We start from the raw sequence: 23199 nt of genomic DNA on the forward strand, positions 1-23199 counted from the left end.
TCATCGAACAATAAATCATCGTCTCTTATGATCTGTACATTTCATTTTTATTTTATTGATTGATATGTTTATATGTGGTTTTTATTTGTTTTTGCATGATGGGGGTATAGTCAATAAACATGATGAAGAGAAGGTGGATATACAAGTAAAAGCATGTGAATGATGATAATTGGGATAAAACTAAAACGAATGTATCCATGATGATCCTAAAGATTGGTCCAAATTGATGTTGTCAAGGTAAATACTATCCAAATAGTATAATCATCTCAAAATCCCGTCATTCTATTTTATTTTATTTTTCAAAAAAAAAAATTTCAATCGAATGGATATGCAGACTTGATTTCCTTTTTTTTTTCTTTTTTTCTTTACCTGTACATATTTTCTGAGAAGATAAGACTTGATGATATCTATTCATTAATATAAAAGGAGATATGAGTAACCATATAGATCATTGTGTGATGAATGCAGATTCATCATTGATATGCATTCTTACCAAATGTTTCTTCATCCAAGGGAGAAAATCGAATCAAATTGTTGTCTGGAAAGTGATCAAACACATATAATTCTGTAATGGACAATTTAGCACATTGTTGAGCAAGTTTACCAAATACAACAGCATCTTCCCTGTACCTAATCATAGTATAGGAATCAAAACAAAAATAGATAAATAAAATGACTTATGTGATTGTCATGATCAAATTTACTTACAGACGATATGCTTCCTTGTCAACACAATGCTTGAGCAGTAAACCATCCATGGTGGGCTTGTAGAATATATTCTTGATGTAATGAAGCAAATGAATGAGATAACCTTGATAAGGATGCCGGGTGGGAGGAAAAGCCTGAGATAGAGAAAGATGACCTTGATGACCAATCAAAGGATGAAAGACATCTGTCAGAAACGTCACCAAAGGTTTGCTATAGGGATAATTCTCGGGAATTGTCACTCTGAATTTGAAGACGCCTGAATTGTACAATCCATGATGAAGGAATATCACCCCATATAATACTATCCAAAAAAAAAAAAAAAAAAAAAAAAAAAAAAAAAAAAAAAAAACACACACACACACACACACACATAAAAAAAAAAGGATTGTATCAAAATTATCCTATTTCCATCTATTTTAATATTTTGATGTTTACCATTCAAAGTATCAGCACAAGGAATCAGATACATACCCAAAGGACAGTGATTTGGATTTCGAAGGTTTACACTATATTCCAATAAAAAAAAAAAAAAGATGATGGTCAAGTTATTGTCCAAATAAAAGAGAAAAAAAAAAAAGGAAGAATATTACAATTCAGTCATTAATTCATAGCGTTTGAAACAAGAAGTTGGATGATGATAGTAAAAGCTGATATCGGTCAATTCAGAACTAGAAGTAGATGGAGTCAAAGAAGGATAATCCAACGATGATGTTCTTTTAGAAAACAAAGATCCAAAAAACGGTAAAATGGGAGACTTTGATGCCGGTATATCCATGTATATATAAAGATTAAAAAAATAAAAAAGAGAAGATATAACATAAAAAAGAAAAAAGAAATATATATATTTATTCGGAGTATGAATAACGCGCATAAAAACAAAACACTATTTTCTCTAAATCTACATGATGATGCACTTGGCTTGATTCTTGTTGGTCGTTCTAGGTTTTAGTTGAATAGTAATGATTTGATCTTTTTCAATATCATCACGATTGAATCGATGGTATAGCAGTTGTTTTTCGGGTATATGCTCATACTGTCCATGGGAAACTTGTATATCCAGTTCGATATCTTGATAATGGTAGTTAGGAATATAGATTTCTGTTTGACTTGCAAGAATGTTTGAAGTATCGAATCCAAGTTGTTGTGTTTCTTGTATATATTGATCATCGAAAGGTCGGAATATTAAAGTATATTGAAGTTGGTGCATGTCAAATCTAGATGTTTCAGGTATACCAGCAATCTTGCTTGCATAAGGACGCTATATATAATAAATAAATAAATAAATAACAAAATGAAAATCTATTTTTATTACTTACTAAAGCAGCATCCAAAACTCGTCCCCCTTCATCAAGATCAATGTCTTCCACAGGATCCAAATTGGTTAGATTCTCTAAAGTTGGAGTAGTCTTATGCTTGGATGAATAGATCGAAAAGTTTTCTCCATTCCAATGATCTCCATATTCATGATCATTGTTCACATCATAATTCCAAAGCCTATTCAATAAATATTAGAACCTTTTTTTTTTTTTTTTTTTTTTTTACAACATACGTAAAGTTGACCAGGTTGACTTCAAGACTATAAATAACAGCATCTAAGAATCGAATTTGTTGGCTATAATCACCCGTCTTGAAAGCATATCGATCATTGATATCCATTGGTATACCCACTTCACCAAAAAGAGTCGGTGTCTTACCCATATTATCTAGTCCACTTTGTTTTATGTTCATGATCTGTTTAGTATAATTCCTTTTGACCCCTTTTTGACCAAAATAAGTTGCAGAGATAACATTTCCTCCCTAATCAATACAAATCAATGTTGAATATCTTCATCGTCTTTTTTTTTTATGATACTAACGTTTTGTAAAGCTTGTACGTCATGAGTTATCTTGCCATCAAATTTCTTATAAAAAACACAATTGAGATCATACCAGTGAGGAGCAAAGATCATATTGTGATGATGATCTTTTTCGGTAAAGACAGGTGATTTCTATAGGACGAAATAAATAAATAAATTAAATTAGTAGAATTATCACTGATTTTTTTTTTTTTTTTTTTACCTCGTTCGCTAGTGGTTCCACAAAACAATATAAAGAAGGTTTGACAGCTTGAATAGCTTTGGCATAGGTATTAACAAAAGGTACATAAAAATCTTGATAAAAGTCCACTTTGTTGCCAGTTTCAGGATGTTTAGAAAAATAGTCTGTTGCCAATAACACCGGTTTATCATTCCTGATTCCCCATACACCATGTTGTTTCCATATACAAGTCTGATCCCCTAACCACGCGGATGTCTTGCTTGCATTGATCACACGACTATGAGATTTCTTTGTGGGAAAAGGCCAGGATTTGATATATACTCCTACCTTTTGAGGAATACCATCACCCAATGCAAAACATTGAAGAGGAGTTGGTGCATCACCAAAAATCAAGTTGACAATAGGATCAAATTCTTTCAACGTTGAGAGACCAATATAGCCAGGAGCTGGTTCGTTCTAATAATAATAATAGTAATAATAATAACGAAAGTTAGAAATAATAATATATTTTGTCATTCTTACCATGACTTCAAAACCAATCACATTATCCAAATCTTGTAAACGTTGAGCCAAATGTTGAAAAGCATTGATGAAGCTTGATTGTAATAATTGTTGAATAGATTGTCCTTCAAATTTATGCTTTGGTGCAAATACATCTCCAGCCCAGAATAAAGTAAACATAGTACCTAATATAAACAATATAAGATGATGTTCCTTTTTTTCTAATTAATTAAGAACTTACAACATGCAAGCTTGGTATAATTGGTGGGCCATACCATTGGTAACGGGTCACCTGGTATTGCATTGGTGTTATGAACGTATGCTGCCCCTGTTTCCTTGAATGATTTTATATCCAAACCGGCAATCTCAAATGTCCATCCAGGTGCTCCAGAACCTCCACAAAATCGGGACCACTACATGATCAAAAAAAAAAAAAGATGAATCATCTGTATATCACTTGTTCTCATTAATGAATCAATCATAACTTACAGTATCTTGATGAGGATCAATAAAACATTGAATATCATATTCCGCCATAATAATGAGTAATTGTCGTAGATAATCAATATATTCTTCATCATAACATCCGCGTTTTGCTTCCAAGGCTTCCCAAGGTACCAATAAACGAATCATAGTAAAACCCCAAGATTTGAGTCGTGCAAAATGAGAACGTGCTTCATTCAAAGGAAAAGGTCGGTTGACAAAACTAACATTGGTATGGTCCCAGAAAGTATCATCGTAGAGATGGGTAGAGCCAGGATAAGGTCGCGTTGGTAGTTTGGAGGAACCACAAACATTGACACCTCTTATCAGAAGAGTTCTTCCCATATCATCCTTAAACCATTGACCATAATGTCGTATTTTTGAAGAAAATATATCTTTGGTTGGTGTTGGTGTTGTTGCTGCTGTGATGGTTGATCTATCTTCGTCTGAGATGGTTTTATCTACACTTGTCAAACTAGTGGCATTGCTTGCTGTTAAAGGAGTAGATAGAGTTTTCACTCTTTCAAACGTTTCGTGATGTAAAATAGTAGGTTCAGTCAAGTTATCAGTCACCATATTTAAACGAGAGCAACTTGTAAAGAATAGAAGAAAGAAAAGAAAAGGAAAAAAAAAAAGGGGGTGATAGACGGAGAATAAAATAGCGTGTTCAATTCATCCTTTTTTTTTCTTTATATATCTAAGATCAATGCCAAAAGGACCATCTGGTGATATCACATGGTTTATGACAAGAAATCATCATCCTTGATACAAAATAAACTATACTATATATATAAACATATACAGTCTATTATGTGTTTGTATGTTTTTTGTTCAGATTTTAATGTTTTAGTCTGTACCTGTAGAGTATCACCAGCCAATCAAAATATCGCATATATTTTTTTTTTTGAAAAGTCACTGCGGCTATCAAAATTTTTTTTTGTTTTTTGGCTTGTTATTTTTACCATTGTCTTCTACATTTATTTTATTTTTTTATTTTTTTTTTTCTATTGGTTATCTATTTTATCCCCCCTCTCTTACTTTTTGTTTATTTATTTTTGAATCATGCCTCCTAAGAAACAACAAAAGACAAAGGCAGAAAAGGCCAAAGCTGCCAAGTCAGTAGAAGACAAAACTTTTGGTATGAAGAACAAGAACAAATCCAGCAAAGTACAGAAATATATCCAAAATGTCAAGGCTCAAGCGAAACACAATGAAGAAATGAACAAGTCAACTGTTAAACGTGATATTGCTGAAAAGAAAGCAGCTGAAGAAAAACGAAAACAAGAACTTCAACAACTCTTCCAACCTGTGCAAATCGTTCAAAAAGTACCTTTTGGTACAGATCCCAAGTCTGTACTCTGTGTCAACTTCAAAAACGGAAACTGTGAAAAAGGTGCCAAGTGTAAATTCTCTCACGATGTTAACGTCAATCGAAAAACAGATAAGAAGGATCTTTATACTGATTCTAGACAAGAAAAGGAAGAAGGTAAGATAAAAGACAAATATATATATTGGTAAAGGATCAAAAAAATAATTTATATCATATCTGATAAATAGATACGATGGAAAAATGGGATCAAGAAAAATTAGAACAAGTGGTCAAGAGTAAAGCTGGAAAACAACCTCCTACTGATATTGTATGCAAGTACTTTTTGGAAGCTATTGAAAGTAGTAAATATGGTTGGTTCTGGGAATGTCCTAATGGTGGTATGTAATATATATATATATATATATATAAAAGAAGAAAAGGATTATTCTAAAAAGTTTTATGATGATATTTATATTTTTATTATTCTTATTGTTTAGGCTCAACCTGCAAATACAGACATGCTCTTCCACCAGGATTTGTCTTGAAATCGAAACAAAGCAAGACTGAAGAAAAATCTGAAATCTCTCTGGAAGAATTTTTGGAATCTGAAGTAAGGATCAAAGTTTATTTTATAAAATGAATTATCAACTGATCTATTTTTTTAATATATATATTAGCGCCACAAACTTGGAAGCAATCTTACACCTGTTACTTTGGAATCCTTTAATGAATGGAAAAAGAATCGACTGGTTCAAAAGGATGTGGAGGAAGCAGCTGTGCGTAAAGCAAAGGAAACTCGATGGAAGGCTGGTCGATCTCAAGGCATGTCTGGTCGTGATCTATTTGATTTCAACCCTGCATTGGCTAATGATGGTGATGATGAAGAAGATGCAATTGATCTTTCAACCTACGATCGTGGTGATGTTGAACGGGAACAAGATAGACTAGAACAAGAACGAATTGCTGCTCTGATGATGAATGGTTTAACGGTACAAGAAGGTAAGCACAAAAAAAAAAAGATTGATTAAATTCATACCACATATATCATTTTTATTCATATTCTTTTGTACATAGCTGCTTCTACATTAGTAGATGGAAAATAAAATAAACTTTTTTTTGACAATTATTTGTGTATACTGTCTTTTATCAGGATGATTTTTTTTTTTTTGGCGTTGCTACTTCAAATGCTGTATGATCGATGGGTGATATGTTATGATTGACAAACTCTGATTGATGAGAATAATGTTATGATGGTTGATGATGATGAATATTGAGTTAGTTTTATGACAAAAACTATGGAATGACATGGGATAAACAAGTCTAAAATGAAAAAAAAAGGATACTATAGAATCATGACAAATGTAATTTATTAAAAATGAGAAAAAAGAATAAACAAATAACTAAGAATACAAACATCATGATGTGAAGATGGAAAGGGGGGAATATCTAACTTTTTTGTTTTTTCTATAATGAAAAAAAAAAAAAGAGAGAGAGATGGTTAGATCTATACATATTCATATATTGTTTTCACTTACATTGACATCAATTCCAAATCGTTCTGCTCTTTTTCTTTTCTTTTCTTCTTCTTCAGGTGACAATGTGGTTGATGGTTTTGCTGATTTTGTGTTCTTGTCAGGTAATCCAAACCTTTCTGCTCGCTTTTTGAGTACTTCAGGATCCAGACCCTATGATATTACAATTGTTGTTAATATCATAATTGTATAAATCATTTTTTTTTCCCCACTTTTACCTTTGTTATCGGCTTCTTAGTTTGAGTTGAAGGTTTTTGGATACCAAATCTAGCAGCTCGTAATTCTTGTTTTGTTTTTTCATTGACTTGAACACCAAATCGTTTTGCCCGTTCCAACTTTCGTTCAGCATCAGTTGTTGCAGAAGATGGTTCACTAGCTTTTTTCGGAGAGGATGCTGTATTACCGTTCGTAGATGTAGCAGTATTTGTCTTTATGTCGAAAACAATTGGGGTAAATTTGAAGTTGGAGCCTTCTTTTACAATAGGTTCAGCTGAGCTAGTTTTAGTTGTGTCACTGCTGTTGCCGATATTAGTTTTATTTGGAATGTTCGTCGTAGTAGTATTAGTACTAGCTGATTCTGTTGGTTTAACATCATCCTTCTTCTCAGGTGGGAAAGAACGAAGTTCAGGATCAACAAGTTCACTATATATATAAAAAAAAAAAAGAAAGAAAGAAAGAGAGAATGTTAATATATAGATTAGTTTTATTTCTTTTACTTACTCTAGATTGATCTTTGAGTCATCATATTCTTCCAAGTTACCAAATTCAGCTTCCAGTGATTCCAATTCTAGAGCTTTGTGTTCATCGTGTTTTACCAATCGTTCAATAAGTTCTTCTTTCTTACCGGTATGAGGAAGACCGTTCTTTTGTAGAATTTCTAAGAATATATAAAGTCAATTATATATTATATTGATAGTTATATTCTTATAATATACCTTGAAGTTCTTTAACCTTGAGGTTTTTATATTTATCAGACATGTTTCCTGTAAAACAAAAAAAAAAAGAAGGAAAAGGAAACGCGCACAAAAGGGAAATAAAAAAAAAAAATAATAACATAAAATTTCAAGTCACTCCACTCCACCGGTAGTCGCTATCTGAAAAGTCCAAAAGGGAAATGGATACGGAAGAACACGTTTTTCAAAGAGAATCAAAAAAAAAAAAAAAAAAAAAAAAGAAAGCGGCATGAAATTCCTGGGATTTGACTTGATTCATGCAAGACAATATTTCATGGTTTCAATATATCGACACCCATGATAAAAAAAAAGGTATATATAAGAGAAGACTTCTTTTTTCAATATTATAACAAAAAGTTTTTTTTTAAGATATAATAAATATAATAATTATGGACAGAGATCAACAACAACAAAGACAACAAGGTGGTGATTATAATCAATATGGTGATCCATATAATCAAGGAGATCAATTAAATTATCAAAGTGGAAATAATCAATTTGGTTCTTCACAACAATATTCTTCTTCTGGTGGTGGTACTGATGATAATACTGGTAATCAACAAGGGTTATATACTGGTCAACAATATGGTGATCAAAGTTTATATGGTCAAGGTCAACAATATGGTGATCAAAGTTCATATGGTCAAGGTCAACAGTATAGTGATCAAGGTCAACAATATACTAGTCAAGCTGGACAATATGGTGGTCAATACGGTCAAACTCAATCTGGTCAAACTTTTAGTAGTCAATCATCCGATCAATATGGTACTCAACAAACTGGTAATGATAATGATATGAATACACAACAAGATCAACAAAGTCAAGGTCGAAGTGGATTATTTAGTAGATATCTTTAATTAGTTTTAAGTCAATTTTGAAATAAAAAAAGAAAAATCAAAGAATTTTTTTTTTTTGTTGGAAGATCCAGACCAATGGAACGGGACCCTAAATGTTACGTTTTGAGATTTTTTGGTTGAATAATGTAATATCAGCAGAAACCATCATACTATATATATAATAGAGATCATATTATTTATTTAGGGGAAGTAAAAAAAAAAAAAAAAAAAAAAAAAAAAAAAAAAAAAAAAAAAAAAGCTTTGTGGACTATAAAAAGATTTGATTTCCCTGAAAACAGGAGGTAAAAAAAACAGCATTATTTCCAGGTGATATTTTTGGTTTGCTTGTCGGTAGTTCTAAAAAAAAAAATTCATTGTTACTTTATTTTTCTTTTCTTTTTTTTTTTTTTCTTTTTTTTTCTTTTCTTTTCTTTTCTTTTTCTTTTTCGTTCCTCTATTATTACAAAGCAATACGGTTATACCCAGTACTTATAAATATCCAAGCAATGACATATCAAGTCATTTATGTACTTTTATTATTGATAGTACTTCTTACATCCCCAACATTGGCATATTATTCTCAACCAAATCTATTAACTGTCATTCCATTCAAACAAGGTCTAGCCTACATCAAACGCGAACAATCAATCATTGTCTTTGGTGGTGAAAGTAATAATGCAAAATATACTAACGATTTGAATCAGCTAACACAAACAGCGACTGGATACAATTGGACTTCTCTTGCACAACAAAATATCCCTCCTGCTGTAGCATATGGTCAAGCTGTAATATCAAAGGATGGAAATTCAATGATAGTCTTAGGAGGCATCACAAATACTACCGTCAATCAAGTTTACCCACTTCAACTATATCAATACAATTTTAATACTGCCACATGGTCCAACCAAACCAACACCAACAATGTGACAAATACAGCAGCTCCTTTAAATCGATGGCTTTTCTCAGCAACACCTGATACCAATACTGGTCAAATTTATATCTATGGTGGTGTTGTCAATGATACTTCTATCTTCTCGGATTTCTGGCTCTTCGATCCTTCGACCTCCGGTTTCACTGCGATGCCAGCACCTACTATTCGTCGTTATGGTCACACAGCCTCCCTCACAAGGTAAGTAAAAAAAAAAAGCTTTGGCTGAGATTTTTTTTTAGTAGAGATGACAGACTATTTTTACTCACTCTCCCCTTTTTTTATCCCTTTCCTATTTCATATATAGTAATGGAAAATTAGTTATTATTGGTGGTGTCATTGTATCTCAAGACTATACTCAAAACATCCTTGCACCTATGGATCAACTACAAATATTCGATATAGCTAGCAAGCAATGGACCATGGTGAATGCTACAGTGGCTGCAAATAATATTCTTCCTTCACCAAGAGCTCATCATAGCGCTGTTCTAAGTAATATCATATTCTTTTTTTTTTTTCTATCATTGTATTAACAACATTTTTCTTTTTTTGATTCTATTCTAGTTAATGGGACCCATATTTTGATGTTTGGAGGTAAAAATTAGTCCTTTTTTGTGTGTGTGAAATCTATTTTTATCTTATTTTTACCATTTTTGAATCTTATTGTATCTTATTATTCATTTGATAGGTAATAACAATGCTGTTGGTAGATTACGTGCTAGTATCAATTCTGTATATATGCTGGATACTACTACTTGGACATGGACTTCTCCTGATATTAGCGGCATTCTTCCATCACGTCGTGCTTATGCTGTTGCTGAAATACTTGATGATCGTCATCTCACCGTTGCTTTTGGTAAGCGAATAAATATATATATATATGTATATAGTGCTGATGATCATTTTATTCTCGCTATAGGTGGTGCTGGTAGTATCCTGTACAATGATATCAATGCCTTGGATACTTTTACTGATAGCTGGTTACAATCATTCACTGATTCTGGATCAACAAATTGGTATGGACTATCAACTGGAGTCATTATTGGTGTTTCCGTTGTATGCGCGTTTATTTTGATTATCATCTGTATCTTACTTTGGAAATTTGGACATCACATTAAATGGATAATTTATAGAATTCACTCTGATATTTGGAAGCCTCGGTAGGTTATGAATGATTTTAATTTATTATATATTCACATCTTCTTTATATATATATATATTAGTTCTGGGGAACCTATTTGGGCTGAAACTGCTAGAATTTGCTCTCAACTCTTCTTCCTATTTCTCTTTCTCCTCTTTCTTGCTTTTGTTATACGTCAAGCCATCGACAGTCCCAACGTTACTCAAACCATTCAAACACCTTCTGCATCAGTGGAAGTTCCAGGTATATAAATATTATTATTATATTATGGTAATGAATGCTCATCATTTTCAATCATCTATAGATATCCGCTTTTGCTTTGATGGTTATCCAGTCTATGCTGATCCCAATGATGTTCGAAATCCTGGAGTGGCATGTCAAACAGATAACGGATATTCATGCAATCAATTCATCAAACCACTAAATATGTCCGTTTTCCAACCCAACTTCGCGGACAAATTTGGCATGGTTAGTTGCTATCTTTTTCGATCAGATGTTTACTTTCAATTAACTGGAACTAGTGGTGCAAATAATGGCTCTCGACTCATATTCTCACTCTATGGTGATTCAACAATCTCTGCTGGTGCTATTCATTTATCAACCTTCCCTAAGGAAATGGATCCTATTGTACAAGTTTACAACATCAACGATGGAATCCCTTCATTATTGGATCGAGATGAAGTACTGAATTGGCAAAACAGTGATTTGAATGATCTCCAATCTACCAATGTGTATACAGTGTCTCCTTTTACTTACAGCGCCATTGGTTATACATTATCGGATCATCAATATTTGCAAGACGTTGGATGGAATTATGTTGGATTTTTACCTGTAACGAACTCAACACCAGAAATATCAACAGCATTTAGAATGGAATCAGCAAATCCGACATATAATCTTACTCATAGCGATATCGGTGTGATTGCTGTGACACCAGATAGTTATACGAAAACAACAAAGCGTGAAGTGAAAATGTACACTTTGGTCAATGCTCTTGGTTTTGTTGGTGGTGTTTTTGGAATTCTGGTTACTGTACAAGCCTGGCTCTTTGGATACAGACCCCTTTCACCTTTTGGCATTGTAAGTTTCCTATATAATATAAAGTGGAAAAAAAAAAAGAGAGAGAGAGAGAATAAGGTATTAACGATTTATTATTTAATAAAAGGTACATCGATGGTCCGTTGGTAATATGAAGCAATCCATCTTACGAGGATTGTATACATCCTTCAAGACAAACGAAGATACAATTCCTATGGTTACACCTGTGCATCGACGATTCAGCATGCTCAATGTTAATGATATCGACAATGATATAAACGATCAACAAAGGATAACAATGGTGGAAGAACGTATGCAAACATTGGAACGGGTATTTAAAGCCTATTATGTAAATGATGAAGTCTTCCGATCACTCGATAATGCCAGTAAAATGTCAACATCTATTATGCGCGATCAATATCATCGTGAAAACACTAACCATCGTAACAATACTGATGGCACTTTGTTTGACAAACTTATTACGGACAACAAAAGTACTAAGGGTGGTGATTACGAACTTGTACAACGAAATGATACTTCCAGCTCAAATTCATCTGATACAGCAAAACATCATCATGATCCCAAAGCCTGATCTTATAGTATCATCATTATTTGTTTTCATTTTATATATATCATTATTATCTACTCATTTCTTTTATATTTGTCAATATTATCTCACTGGAATAAAACTACATACTTTTTATAATTTGATGTTTTGTCTATGTGTTCAATTCGTATAGAAGAATAATAGACTGATGAGTGCAAAAATGTAATTTGTTTTTTATATGAAAAAGTGAATAAAGGAAAGACGTGCTATGATTGGCTCTACCAATTTTGTACCCGTGATTTTTTTTTTAAATCTATTTATAGTTAGAGCTCTTTTTTTCTTTCCTTTTTTTTTTTTTTTCTTTCTTTTCTTTCCCTTTCCTTTATCCTTCTTATTTTATCTCTCTCGCTTACCTTTAGTTGGGGTGTTGGGCTAGTATCCTTCACTCGGAACGCTCTTTTTTTTTTTTTTATTCATTTTTAGTTTTACATTACGAAACCATTGTTTAGCACATTGTAGTGTAACTAAAAAGGTGTCGTTTTCTTGTAACAATATTGTAAATAACCATTGCCTAGCACAATTTACAGTGTTACTTGAAAAAAAAAAAATATTTTTTTAATTTACGTTTGTTGTTGAGTAGGAACTTGGACAGCATTGACCAGTGTCTCCTTGTGATCTCTTCAACGTTTTTCCACTACTTTTTGTTTTTTTTTTTTTTTTATCCTCTTCCATTCATTCCCTTAATTTTTTTCTCTTCCCTCCTACGATATGGCTGTTTGTTATAAGTATAAAGTATATATTTTATTGATCATTTTTACTACTAATATAATAGATTGGTTGCATCATATAATGACGTGGGTGGGTAGGGATTTCACCTTTTCTCTCTTTTTTTATTCTTTATAGGTCTCTTTATGATGTTATTGTTCTATTTGACTTTGTTTATTATTTATCTATTATACTTTGAATAAAATCATCCTTATTTTATATTATTCCATCTCTACTGTAGTTGTTTGTGTTGTTTGTTAGTCTTAGTAGTTACATACATATATTAGTTAATTTATATTCTTCTTCCTTTAATAAAGTACAAATCATTATTATTATTATTGTTATCATTATTGTTTTATATCATCATACAATTCATTTATTCATATTATCATATTATATGAATTTGATAAAAAGAGAGAAAAGTAACTTGTCATCAAAAGTATATATTATAAGAGAAGTGATACCATAGTTAATATTCATCTTGTTATGAATTATAAAATCATCATTTCATAGTATTATTATTATTATCATTTAATAATAGTTTAATCCATATCATCATCATCTTATTATTATTATTATTATTATTATTATTATTATCATCATCATCTTATTATTATTATTATTATTATTTATTCATGTATTCAACTTTCTTTTAATGCAAATCATAAGTGTTTTCCATAAATGGTATCAATTCAAATTCCGTTCTCAATGTGGGGGTGTGTTGGCAATGGAAAAAAGTTGGACCAAAGCTCTGACAAAAGAAAAATTTGGCGCACTCTTTACTTTTTTTTTTACTTTTGCTTTTTTTTTTAACCACTGGCACTTTGAACATTGTTAGGTTACCATTATACATTACTTTACTAATTTATATTATATATTTAAAAGTCACTCTTTATATATATATTATGCTTACTCTATACTTACTCTATACTTATTCTTACTCTTACTCTTTCATATTATGAACTAATCTATTTTTGTTTTTTTTTTTTTCTGTTTTACTCTTTTTATAAAGATACAGTAGATAGATATATGAAGAAATATACAATAGGATTAACTGAACATATAACAAGTTTTCTATTGGACAAAAGAATAAGCAAATTAGGGAAAAAGTATCCAACTCTTTTTCATGGAAATTACTTTATTTAATAGTTTAGTCTTTTAGTTATAGATATTATATTCTCATTTAAATAAAATCATATTTTTATTATCATTTGTTTATTATATTGTCGTTTCACTATTATTTATCTATTTGTCCTCGATCATCATCATTATCAAAAGGAGTAATAAGAAAGAATAGTATGATTATCATTGTATTTTCACTGAAAAATAAATAAATAAAAAAAAAAAACTGTTGTAAAAACAAGATTCATATACCCATCAGTATCTACTATTTCATTTCATACGTTACGTTCATCATTTTAAGCATATATATTCTCTTATTGTCAATCATCATCATGACAATATCAACTTGTACCTATATACTGTTGATTGTTCGTCTTCTCTCTTAACGAAAATAACGATGTCATTGATCAATTGCTTGAATTCAGCTGTCATTTAATTTATTTAAGGAACCAGGTACAGAAATGCATTGATGGCTGTTCGAGAGCTAAGTATTAATAGTATTAGAGAAAAGTAATAATTATGATTTTATTAAAGAAAAAAAAGAATGGAAATATATATAATTGATATACCAAGTACCATTCTAAACTACAAGTAAAAAGAATCACTAATGATTCATAAGCCAGAATAATTAAAAAAAGATAAAGATACTTCTGATTGATAGTATAATCCAATCCAGTTTGAATCCTATAAAATATTCTGTTCATCCATGTTGTCCACACCTTATGACAATAGCATGTATTCATTTCGTTTATTTCTGTGATCCTATTGTATATATCTCTATCTATCCTGCTGATGATGATGTATAGCCACTTCGCGTAATTATCCTATTGATACTATATTTAAATGATTAAGCCTTCGTATATCCAGATTTCTTTCTTACGTTTAGACATATATTCAGTGATGATGATTGTCAAGGATACCAAGTATGAAGTATGAGAAGAAGAAAGAACGGTAATTCTAGATAGATGGATGTTGTAGTAAAAAGATCAAGGTCAGAAGAACGTATATAATAAAAAAAAAGGAGGGAGGTTAGTTAGAATGAAAAAGAAGAAAAGCACTTGTTTTTGAAACTTACCTTTAATACGAGTAAATATTTGTAAATACGACATAGATAACATGAGTAGGATATAGTAATGAAGTTGGAATGTATAAAAAAAAAAAGAAAGAAAGAAAGGAAGAAAAAAGAAAAAGAATTATTTTATATGTCTACCTGATCGGAGCCAGTTTAAAAAATCATGCAAATCAAATCTACCAATCATAAGGAATTACATAAGTTTAAGTTTCTTTTTTTTTTGAATTGATTTTTTTGTTTATTGATTATAGTAACATCATAATGATGATGATGATATATTAGAATAAACACTTTCAAGTGAATGATTTTATCACTTATTTCTTATTCGTTGTATTCATTGAACTTTGAATAATCATGATAGTGAAGAAAGATTACAAAAGAAAAAGGAATATCAAGCATATAGGTTAAATCAATTTAAACAAGTTTTTATTAATCTAATGGAGCACCAATTACATTCATTAAAATAATAAATCAGTTTAAATATCATAAATTGATTATCTGATAATAATAAAGGAATGAATATAAACTATGAAAAGCGGTAGTTGAACATCCAAAGAAGGAAAGGCTCAATTCATGAGGTTATATAAAATAGACCTCACATCTTTTTATTTTCTCACACTTTCTTCTTCTTTTTTATCACTACTGTTATAAACTTCTTCTTTTTCTTTATTTTGTATAAAAAGTAAGTAAATATATAATAAAAGGAACTTTATATACTTGCTAAATAAACTCTTTCTCTCTCTCTCTCTCTCTCTCTCTCTCTCTCTCTCTCTCTCTCTCTTTATCTTGTTATAGAAATACCGTCTCTTCACTCTTCTTTACAAACTGAATCCTCAATATATATTCAACAGATCATGAAACTATAACAATGGGCTATAACTATCAAAGGTACTACTATAAATCCAAAGGAAAAAAAAAAAGAAATAGTAAAATAGTAAGTGATTTAGGTATGGCTGCGTTTCTCATTCTTCCCTTTTTTTTTTTCTCAGTAGTATTCCAATATAATGTGTCAATGGAAAGGCTATTGAACATATATATCAATTATGGTTATCAAGCACAAGCAGAACAAAATCAAGGGTATTATCTTTGAAGGTAAGGCCTAAAATATGATAATGAAGGACTTGTCAATCATTAATATCATCTTTTCTTTTCCTTTTTTTTTTTTTTTTTGTTGATGGGTAGTGTTACAAATACAAGTTTAGCTGCTTATATGTTACTCTATTTTCTATAAAGGCACCCTTCTTATCAAGATGGCTTGAATTCTCATCAGTTAGTTATCCTCGTGGAAATTGATATCGCTATCATTACTATCGTTGTCATCCTTCAAATATTATTGGTATAAGTTCCAACTACAGTGGAATATATATATTATACACATCAACCATTAAACATTTATTTACTAAATAGATAGGTTGTCATGATACATCGTCCATCAGTCTTATTATGTTACTATTATTCAATTGTTATGATCATTTTCAAGTATGATCAATTAGTGCATTCAAAGTAAGATAAAAAAAAAAAAAAAAGAATATTTAAAATATGATTCTCATTCTCTTTTTCTTCTTTCTTCTTTCTTTTTTATTGTTTTGATGCATCATTATCCTATATATACCGATCACAGAACCAAATGAGAATTGGATACATAAAAAGGAAGAATAACTAATGCAACTAACTATATTATTAAGAACAACTGGAAAGGGAAATCAATTTGTGTGTAAATAGATGATATTTTTTCTGTAGTCTCTTTTATTGATAGTTTTAGTCTTATTATATTCTTTTTATATTCTTCTTCTTCTTCTTTAATAAAGTTTATCTTTATATCATCATCATCATCTTATTATTATTATTATTATTTATTCATCTTATTCTACTTTATTAAAATCATAAGTGTTTTCCATAAATGGTATAACTTCAAAGTCCGGTCTCAATGTGGGAGTGTGTTGGATCACAAAAAAAAAAAAGGTCTGGAGGTTCCAATCTCAAAAAAAAAAAAAAAAAAGATCTGGTGGTCGAGATCAAAAAAAAAAAATTATTGGAGACAATGGAAAAATTGGACCAAGCTCTGGCGCGCTCTTCACTTTTTTTTACCTTTGAATTTTTTTTTACTTTTGAATTTTTTTTTTTAACCACTGGCACTTTGAACATTGTAAGTTACCATTATACATTACTTTACTAATCTATATTATATACTTAAAAGTCACTCTTTATATATATATTATACTTTATACTTATTCCTTCTTTTAGTCTCTCCTATTATGAACTAATCTATTTTTGGTTGTTTTTTTTTTTTTTCTTTTTTACTCTTTTTATGAACATATAGTAGATAGGATATATGAAGAAATATATAATATGATTAACTGGATTTATAAGTTTTCTACTGGATAAAAGAATAAGCAAACCAGGGAAAAGTATCCAACTCTTTATCATGGAAATTAGTTTATTGAATAGTTTAGTTTTTTAGTTATAGTGTTTTATATTTTATAATCTTTTAAATAAACTCATATTTTATTATTGTTATTTCACTATTATTTATCTATTTGTCCTCTATCATCATCATTATCAAAAGGAGTAATAAGGAAGAATAATATGATCATCATTTTAGTTTCACTAAAAAATAAAAAATAAAAAAAACTATTGCAAAAACAAACTTCATATACACATCAGTATCTGCTATTTCATTTCATACATTACGTTCATCATTTTAAGCATATATATTCTCTTATTATCAATCATCATCACCACCCATGATAATAGCAAGTTGTACCTGTATACTGTTGACTGTTCGTCTTCTCTCTTAGCGAAAATAACGATGTCATTGATGATACCGTAAGATAGACCATGTACTTTATTACATAATACACTCAAAGAAACATTTTTATTAAATCATCACAGCAATAGATAGTAGCAATAGGTACATACGCAAAACATCATAGCAGGATAATTTAAATAATCAAACACTTTATTTAAATAAAAGGGTAAATTTACAAAAGAAAAGAAAGGGAATAAAGAAAAAAAGTAACTAAATACGAACAATATAAAGAATATATACAATACTGGTGATAATAATGACAATGATAATAATAATACTAATGGAGACAGAAATGCCAATCAAGTAGAAAACAGAATCAGACCATTAAACATGGGAGAGACCAACCAAATAGGAAGAAACAAAAAAAAAAAAAAAAAAAAAAGATAAGGACTAACCACGTAGTAAAGGATTCTGGAAGAAAATACCATGACAACGAGAGACAGACGAAGGAAACGGAAAGGGAGAGACCAACCAAGTAAAAAAAGAGACGAAGAGACCACACAAACATTACAGAGAACAGCAAGAGAGAGAGACACCATACCACTAGAGAAAATAACCAACCAAGTAGGAAGAAAAAAAAAGACCTTCAAAAGTACCTGTACATACAAGTTGACTTGCATTTGCTGTTCAGTCCAGAGTCCAATAGTAAATAAGATAAAAAAAATAAAACGATTAGTTCCTTAATCTATGTCTTACCATCATAATTGTCATTCCATCCACTCCCAAACCATTAGAAGAGCCATAACCAGCTAAAACTAGAGAAAAAAAAAAAGGAAAGAAAGATGAGAGAAATGAGATAGAAAGGAAAGGAAAAGAAATGAAAACTCAGTTAGATAAAACAAGAAATGAATTTATGAGTTGGCTGAATTAAAGTATCTCTCAAAGCAATCACGTATCTTTTCTTTTCTTTTCTTTTCAATAAAAAATATTTGGACTATAGAGACAATAATATCTAAAAGATCAATAAAATAAAAGAAGAAATACATTAGTATCATTCCCTTTTTTCATCTATTATTTTTTTTAGACTTATCATTTTGCTCCATTGACCGCTTTGTTTGACTAAAGGTTAATATAAAGTAATGATGATTATTCGAGATTTGATTTCATAAACGACAACCATTGTACCTACAGATAAAATCAACCAAAAAACAGTACTCCATCACTGTTATTCTTATATATATATCCATTGTTACCTTGCGTATATCATCTGACAGCGATACCGTATCAATCCCCGTACAATAAAAGGAAGGATCTAAAAAAAAAGAAAGAAAGAAGCAAGTGATTGTATGTAATATTGATTGATCATCTTTTTCTTTCCTGATAACTTACTGATTTGATTGTATAGACGACAATCATAGTATCTACGAATAAAAATAAACCAAATGAATAGCAATCCGTTACTTTTTTTTTTATATACAGGTTACCTTGTCAACGACAATGGATGTTTTGTATCATATTGCAATTGAATGTCATCATCATCATGGGTTCGGAGAGAAGGAAGGGTTGCCACTAGCAGTACATCTGACATTTTAAGACCATCAAGGTAGGTAGCTTGTTCCGGTTTTAATAGATACGCTCCACTGACCAATTATGATATTATCCCCTAATTCTTTCCAAACCATACCGCAAATGGCAGGACTTCCAAGGACTCCAGCATGAAACAACACGGCCTATAGGCGATATACTGTATTCCCTGCATGTTGCCTTCTAGTCTCCACCTACTTGAGCACTAGATCCAGCCCCTAGATTCATAAATGATCCTAGACACCAGTCATCCTCGACCAAGTCCAATGCCTGTTAGATAAACAAAGGTCATCACGCCATGATCTTTGAATATCACCAAAAGCTAAGTATAAAACGATGATGACCATTCGACATTTGATTGTATAGACGACAATCATGATACCTACAAATTAAAAAAAAACCAATGAGTAGCAATCTGGTACTCTTTTTTTTCTTTTATACATGTTACCTTGTCAATAACCAGTGGATGTTTTGCATCATCTTGATTGTATAGGCGACAATTGTAGCATCTAAAAATAGAATCAATAAAACGAGTACTAGTTCATCACCGTTATTCTCTCTTTTTTTTTTAATGTATGGATTACCTTAGTTACATGATTCACAAGTGTTGATGCATCAACCATAAAAGTCAAACCAATGGAAGAACCAAGGACAATTTACAAATAGTATAGGGGAAACCGAAGCTATTGATTTTTGTTGAAAGGAATGGAGAGTACCACAAGACGAAGGGATAATAGTCCAAGGTCATGGGAGAAAACAATAAGTGGAAGACATCATACCAAGTGGGAGGGACAAAAAAAAAGAAAGACAAGGACCAACCATGCAAGAAAGAGATTTCGAAGGAAACACCATCACAATGAGAGACAGACGAGAGAAAGGGAAAAAGAGAGAGAGAGAGAGAGAGAGAGAGAGAGAGAGAGAGAGAGAGAGAGAGAGAGAGAGAGAGAGAGAGAGAGAGAGAGAGAGACCAACCAAGTAAAAAAGAGAAGAAGAGACCACACAAACTCGAGAGAGAACAACAAGAGAGTGAGAGACACACCATACCAGTAGAGAAATGATCTTGAAGAGACCAACATCATAGGAGAGAATAACCAACCAAGTAGAAAGAAAAAAAAAAGATCTTTAAAAGTACTTGTAACACAGGTTGGCTTGCATTTGGTGCTCCGTCCAGGGTCTAACGGTAAAAAAGATAAAAAAAAAAAAAGAAAAACGATTAGTTCGTTAATCTATGTCTTACCTCCATTCTTGTCATTCCAGCCACTTCCAAACCATTAGAAGAGCCATAACCAGGTAAAGCTAGAGAAAAAAAAAAAAAAAAGGAAAGAAAGGCGAGAGAAGAAAGGAAAAAGAAAAGAAAAGATACGTGATTGCTTTGAAAGATACCTCAATTCAGCCAACTCATAAACTCATTTCAATAAAAAATATTTAACATCTATTATTTTTTTTTAGACTTATCTTTTTACAACCATTGGCTTGCTTTGTATCACCGTTTCGTTTGACCAAAACCGAGAAGAAAAGAGATCTTGACAATTGGAAAAACCAGAAGAGTCATGAATTAACATAAAACAAGTAAGTAATTATATTTTATACTGACTTTTTATTATTTTATTTTATTTATTTTTTAAATTGACAATAATAGAATAAGAATCTATTACTGTCTTTGTATTTTATATGTTACCTGTCATTATTCCAATATGGAGACGCGAACAGAGTGCGGAGAATGAATGAAAAAAGTGTGGAGAAATGGAAAGAGAAAGAAAGAAAAGAAAAATGTGGGGAAAAGAAATAAATAAAAAAAAAAATGAAAGCAAAAGCCCAAATAGATAAAAGTGACGTACCAAAAGTAGCAAAATAAAGAGAAAGAATATATTGTAATGTGATAATGAATGTACAATTAAAAAAGTAGATTAGTTTTTTGACATTGAAAGGAAAATGTCAAAAACTAATCTACTTTTCCTTTCACTGTTGATAATACATTTAGATCGAGTCGAATACAATATATAGCAAAAAGGAAAAAAAAAAAACGACAAAATATATGAAAAAGAGAATTAATATGATTCCATGTTGTTTCTTGTTTTTCATATTATTGTTCGAAAGTCTTTAAACTTGATTCTCTTTGCTTTGGATTCAGCTGTCATTTAATTTATTTAAGGAACCAGGTACAGAAATGCATTGATGACTGTTCGAGAAAAATAATAATTATGATTTTATTAAAGAAAAAGAATATAAATACATATAATTGATATACTAAGTACCATTATAAACTACAAGTAAAAAGAATCACTAACGATTCATAAGCCAGAATAAAAAAAAAGGATAAAGATGATACTTCTAATTGATTGTATAATCCAATCCGGTTGAATCCTATAATATATCCTGTTCATCCATGTTGTCCATATCTTATGACAATAGCACGTATTCATTTCGTTTAATTCTGTGATCCTGTTGTATATATATCTATCTATTCCGCTGATGATGATGTATAGCCGCTTCGCGTAATATCCTATTGATACTATATTTAAATGATCAAGTCTTCGTGTATCTAGATTTCTTTCTTTCTTTCAGACATATATTCAGTGATGACGATTGTCAAGGATACCAATTATGAAGTATGAGAAGAAGAAAGAACGGTAATTCTAGATGGATAGATGTTGTAGTAAAAAGATCAAGATCAGAAGAACGTATATAATAAAAAAAAAAAAAAAAGGAAGGAGATTAGAAAGAAAAAGAAGAAAAACACTTGTTTTTGAAACTTACCTTTAATAAGAGTAAATATTTGTAAAAACCACATAGATAACATGAGTAGGATATAGTAATGAAGTTGGAAATGTATAAAAAAAAAAGAAAGAAAGAAAGAAAGAAAGAAAAAAGAAAAAGATTTATTTTATATGTCTACCTGATCGGAGCCAGTTTAAAAAATCATGCAAATCAAATCTACCAATCATAAGGAATCACATAGGTTTAAGTTGCTTTTTTTTTGAATTGATTTTTTTTTTATTATTGATTATAGTAATATCATGATGATGATGATATATTAGAATAAACACTTTCAAGTGAATGATTTTATCACTTATTTCATACTGTATTCCTTGTATTTCATTGAAAATTAAATAACTATGACAGTAGAGAAAGATTACAAAAGAACAAGGAATGTCAAGCATATAGGCTTAAATCAATTATAAACAACTTTTGATTAATCTAAGGAGCATCAATTACATGTCCGTTTAGAATAATAAATCAGTTTAAGATATGATAAATTGATTATCTGATAATAACAAATAATAAAGTAATGAATATAAACTATGAAAGCGGTAGTTGAACATTCCCAAAAAAAGGAAAGGCTCAATTCATAAGGTTATATAAAATAGACCTCACTTTTTTTTTTTTTTCACACTTTCTTCTTCTTCTTCTTCTTCTTCTTCTTCTATCACTACTGTTATAAACTTCTTTTTTTTTATGTTGTATAAAAAGTAAGTAAAGATATAATAAAAGGGACTTTATATATTTGTAAACTAAACTCTCTCTCTCTCTCTTTTTTTTTATCTTGTTATAAATACCATCTCTTGACTCTTCTTTACAAAGTGAATCCTCATATATAGTCAATAGATCATGAAACTATAACAATGGACTATAACTATCAAAGGTACTACTATAATTCCAAAAGAAAAAAAAGAAATAGTAAAATAGTAAGTGATTTAGGTATGGCTGCGTTTCTCATTCTTTTTCTCAGTAGTGTTCCAGTATCATGCCAATGGAAAGGCTATTGAACATATCTATCAATTATGGTTATCAAGCACAAACAAAAAAAATCAAGGGTATTATATTTGAAGGTAAGACGTAAATACGATAATGAAGGATTTGTCAATCATTAATATCATCTTTTCTTTTCTTTTC

The 23199-nt window shown here is 30.5% G+C and overlaps 7 protein-coding genes across 7 annotated transcripts; 2 read left to right on the forward strand and 5 right to left on the reverse strand.

Annotated features, from left to right (window-relative positions):
• Positions 1-212: 212 nt before the first annotated feature.
• Positions 213-1284, reverse strand: BX664DRAFT_49474 (ubiquitin-conjugating enzyme/RWD-like protein). The gene is made up of 5 exons (XM_051549606.1): positions 1144-1284; positions 709-1009; positions 494-630; positions 370-407; positions 213-282 (listed from the first exon to the last, which is right to left on the reverse strand). Exons 1-5 carry the CDS (start codon positions 1175-1177, stop codon positions 262-264), a joined length of 531 nt encoding a protein of 176 aa, XP_051395907.1. The 5' UTR covers positions 1178-1284; the 3' UTR covers positions 213-261.
• A 243-nt stretch (positions 1285-1527) lies between these two features.
• BX664DRAFT_287822 (glycoside hydrolase superfamily) lies at positions 1528-4364 on the reverse strand. The gene is made up of 8 exons (XM_051541767.1): positions 3736-4364; positions 3488-3659; positions 3268-3431; positions 2767-3201; positions 2565-2696; positions 2258-2505; positions 2025-2202; positions 1528-1966 (listed from the first exon to the last, which is right to left on the reverse strand). The coding sequence occupies exons 1-8, from the start codon at positions 4303-4305 to the stop codon at positions 1607-1609; spliced, it is 2259 nt and encodes a 752-aa protein (XP_051395908.1). The 5' UTR covers positions 4306-4364; the 3' UTR covers positions 1528-1606.
• Positions 4365-4700: 336 nt separating this feature from the next.
• BX664DRAFT_381147 (uncharacterized protein) lies at positions 4701-6164 on the forward strand. Its single transcript, XM_051548937.1, has 5 exons — positions 4701-5215; positions 5287-5436; positions 5536-5648; positions 5716-6037; positions 6113-6164. The coding sequence occupies exons 1-5, from the start codon at positions 4792-4794 to the stop codon at positions 6139-6141; spliced, it is 1038 nt and encodes a 345-aa protein (XP_051395909.1). The 5' UTR covers positions 4701-4791; the 3' UTR covers positions 6142-6164.
• A 35-nt stretch (positions 6165-6199) lies between these two features.
• On the reverse strand, positions 6200-7578 carry BX664DRAFT_362832 (uncharacterized protein). Its single transcript, XM_051548340.1, has 5 exons — positions 7506-7578; positions 7291-7447; positions 6789-7212; positions 6574-6723; positions 6200-6502 (listed from the first exon to the last, which is right to left on the reverse strand). Exons 1-5 carry the CDS (start codon positions 7546-7548, stop codon positions 6485-6487), a joined length of 792 nt encoding a protein of 263 aa, XP_051395910.1. The 5' UTR covers positions 7549-7578; the 3' UTR covers positions 6200-6484.
• Positions 7579-8784: 1206 nt separating this feature from the next.
• BX664DRAFT_287828 (uncharacterized protein) lies at positions 8785-12177 on the forward strand. Its single transcript, XM_051541768.1, has 7 exons — positions 8785-9488; positions 9595-9779; positions 9852-9881; positions 9976-10447; positions 10511-10671; positions 10733-11508; positions 11594-12177. The coding sequence occupies exons 1-7, from the start codon at positions 8866-8868 to the stop codon at positions 12056-12058; spliced, it is 2712 nt and encodes a 903-aa protein (XP_051395911.1). The 5' UTR covers positions 8785-8865; the 3' UTR covers positions 12059-12177.
• Positions 12178-17698: 5521 nt separating this feature from the next.
• Positions 17699-18734, reverse strand: BX664DRAFT_344248 (uncharacterized protein; the record flags this gene model as incomplete). The annotated part of the gene is made up of 4 exons (XM_051547444.1): positions 17699-17929; positions 18022-18025; positions 18177-18404; positions 18534-18734. Coding segments are annotated over 3 exons (303 nt in total), but the record flags the coding sequence as incomplete, so codon positions are not given.
• Positions 18735-18867: 133 nt separating this feature from the next.
• On the reverse strand, positions 18868-22105 carry BX664DRAFT_353888 (uncharacterized protein; the record flags this gene model as incomplete). The annotated part of the gene is made up of 9 exons (XM_051547712.1): positions 18868-18906; positions 18975-19033; positions 19111-19142; positions 19206-19332; positions 19406-19451; positions 19504-19575; positions 20438-20479; positions 20543-20601; positions 22063-22105. 9 exons carry the CDS (start codon positions 22103-22105, stop codon positions 18868-18870), a joined length of 519 nt encoding a protein of 172 aa, XP_051395913.1.
• Between the last annotated feature and the right edge of the window lie 1094 nt (positions 22106-23199).

Source organism: Halteromyces radiatus, assembly GCF_025201355.1.
Source record: "Halteromyces radiatus strain CBS 162.75 chromosome Unknown BX664scaffold_12, whole genome shotgun sequence".
In the NCBI taxonomy this organism is placed as follows: domain Eukaryota; kingdom Fungi; phylum Mucoromycota; class Mucoromycetes; order Mucorales; family Cunninghamellaceae; genus Halteromyces; species Halteromyces radiatus.

What these genes read in the sequence shown, in the direction of transcription:
- BX664DRAFT_381147 (XM_051548937.1), top strand. Translation starts at nt 4,792, where the DNA reads ATGCCTCCTAAGAAACAACAAAAGACAAAGGCAGAAAAGGCCAAAGCT. An exon ending in AAGAATTTTTGGAATCTGAA is followed by an intron (nt 5,649 to 5,715) that starts GTAAGGATCAAA and finishes TATATATATTAG; the next exon opens with CGCCACAAACTTGGAAGCAA. An exon ending in TGGTTTAACGGTACAAGAAG is followed by an intron (nt 6,038 to 6,112) that starts GTAAGCACAAAA and finishes TTTTGTACATAG; the next exon opens with CTGCTTCTACATTAGTAGAT.
- BX664DRAFT_287822 (XM_051541767.1), bottom strand. Translation starts at nt 4,305, where the DNA reads ATGGTGACTGATAACTTGACTGAACCTACTATTTTACATCACGAAACG. An exon ending in TTATACCAAGCTTGCATGTT is followed by an intron (nt 3,432 to 3,487) that starts GTAAGTTCTTAA and finishes TGTTTATATTAG; the next exon opens with GTACTATGTTTACTTTATTC. An exon ending in GAGTTTTGGATGCTGCTTTA is followed by an intron (nt 1,967 to 2,024) that starts GTAAGTAATAAA and finishes TATTATATATAG; the next exon opens with CGTCCTTATGCAAGCAAGAT.
- BX664DRAFT_362832 (XM_051548340.1), bottom strand. Translation starts at nt 7,548, where the DNA reads ATGTCTGATAAATATAAAAACCTCAAGGTTAAAGAACTTCAAG. An exon ending in CAAGGTTAAAGAACTTCAAG is followed by an intron (nt 7,448 to 7,505) that starts GTATATTATAAG and finishes ATATATTCTTAG; the next exon opens with AAATTCTACAAAAGAACGGT. An exon ending in GACTCAAAGATCAATCTAGA is followed by an intron (nt 7,213 to 7,290) that starts GTAAGTAAAAGA and finishes TTATATATATAG; the next exon opens with TGAACTTGTTGATCCTGAAC.
- BX664DRAFT_49474 (XM_051549606.1), bottom strand. Translation starts at nt 1,177, where the DNA reads ATGTATCTGATTCCTTGTGCTGATACTTTGAATG. An exon ending in GACAAGGAAGCATATCGTCT is followed by an intron (nt 631 to 708) that starts GTAAGTAAATTT and finishes TACTATGATTAG; the next exon opens with GTACAGGGAAGATGCTGTTG. An exon ending in TTCTCAGAAAATATGTACAG is followed by an intron (nt 283 to 369) that starts GTAAAGAAAAAA and finishes AAAATAAAATAG; the next exon opens with AATGACGGGATTTTGAGATG.
- BX664DRAFT_287828 (XM_051541768.1), top strand. Translation starts at nt 8,866, where the DNA reads ATGACATATCAAGTCATTTATGTACTTTTATTATTGATAGTACTTCTT. An exon ending in TCATCATAGCGCTGTTCTAA is followed by an intron (nt 9,780 to 9,851) that starts GTAATATCATAT and finishes ATTCTATTCTAG; the next exon opens with TTAATGGGACCCATATTTTG. An exon ending in CCATATTTTGATGTTTGGAG is followed by an intron (nt 9,882 to 9,975) that starts GTAAAAATTAGT and finishes TTCATTTGATAG; the next exon opens with GTAATAACAATGCTGTTGGT.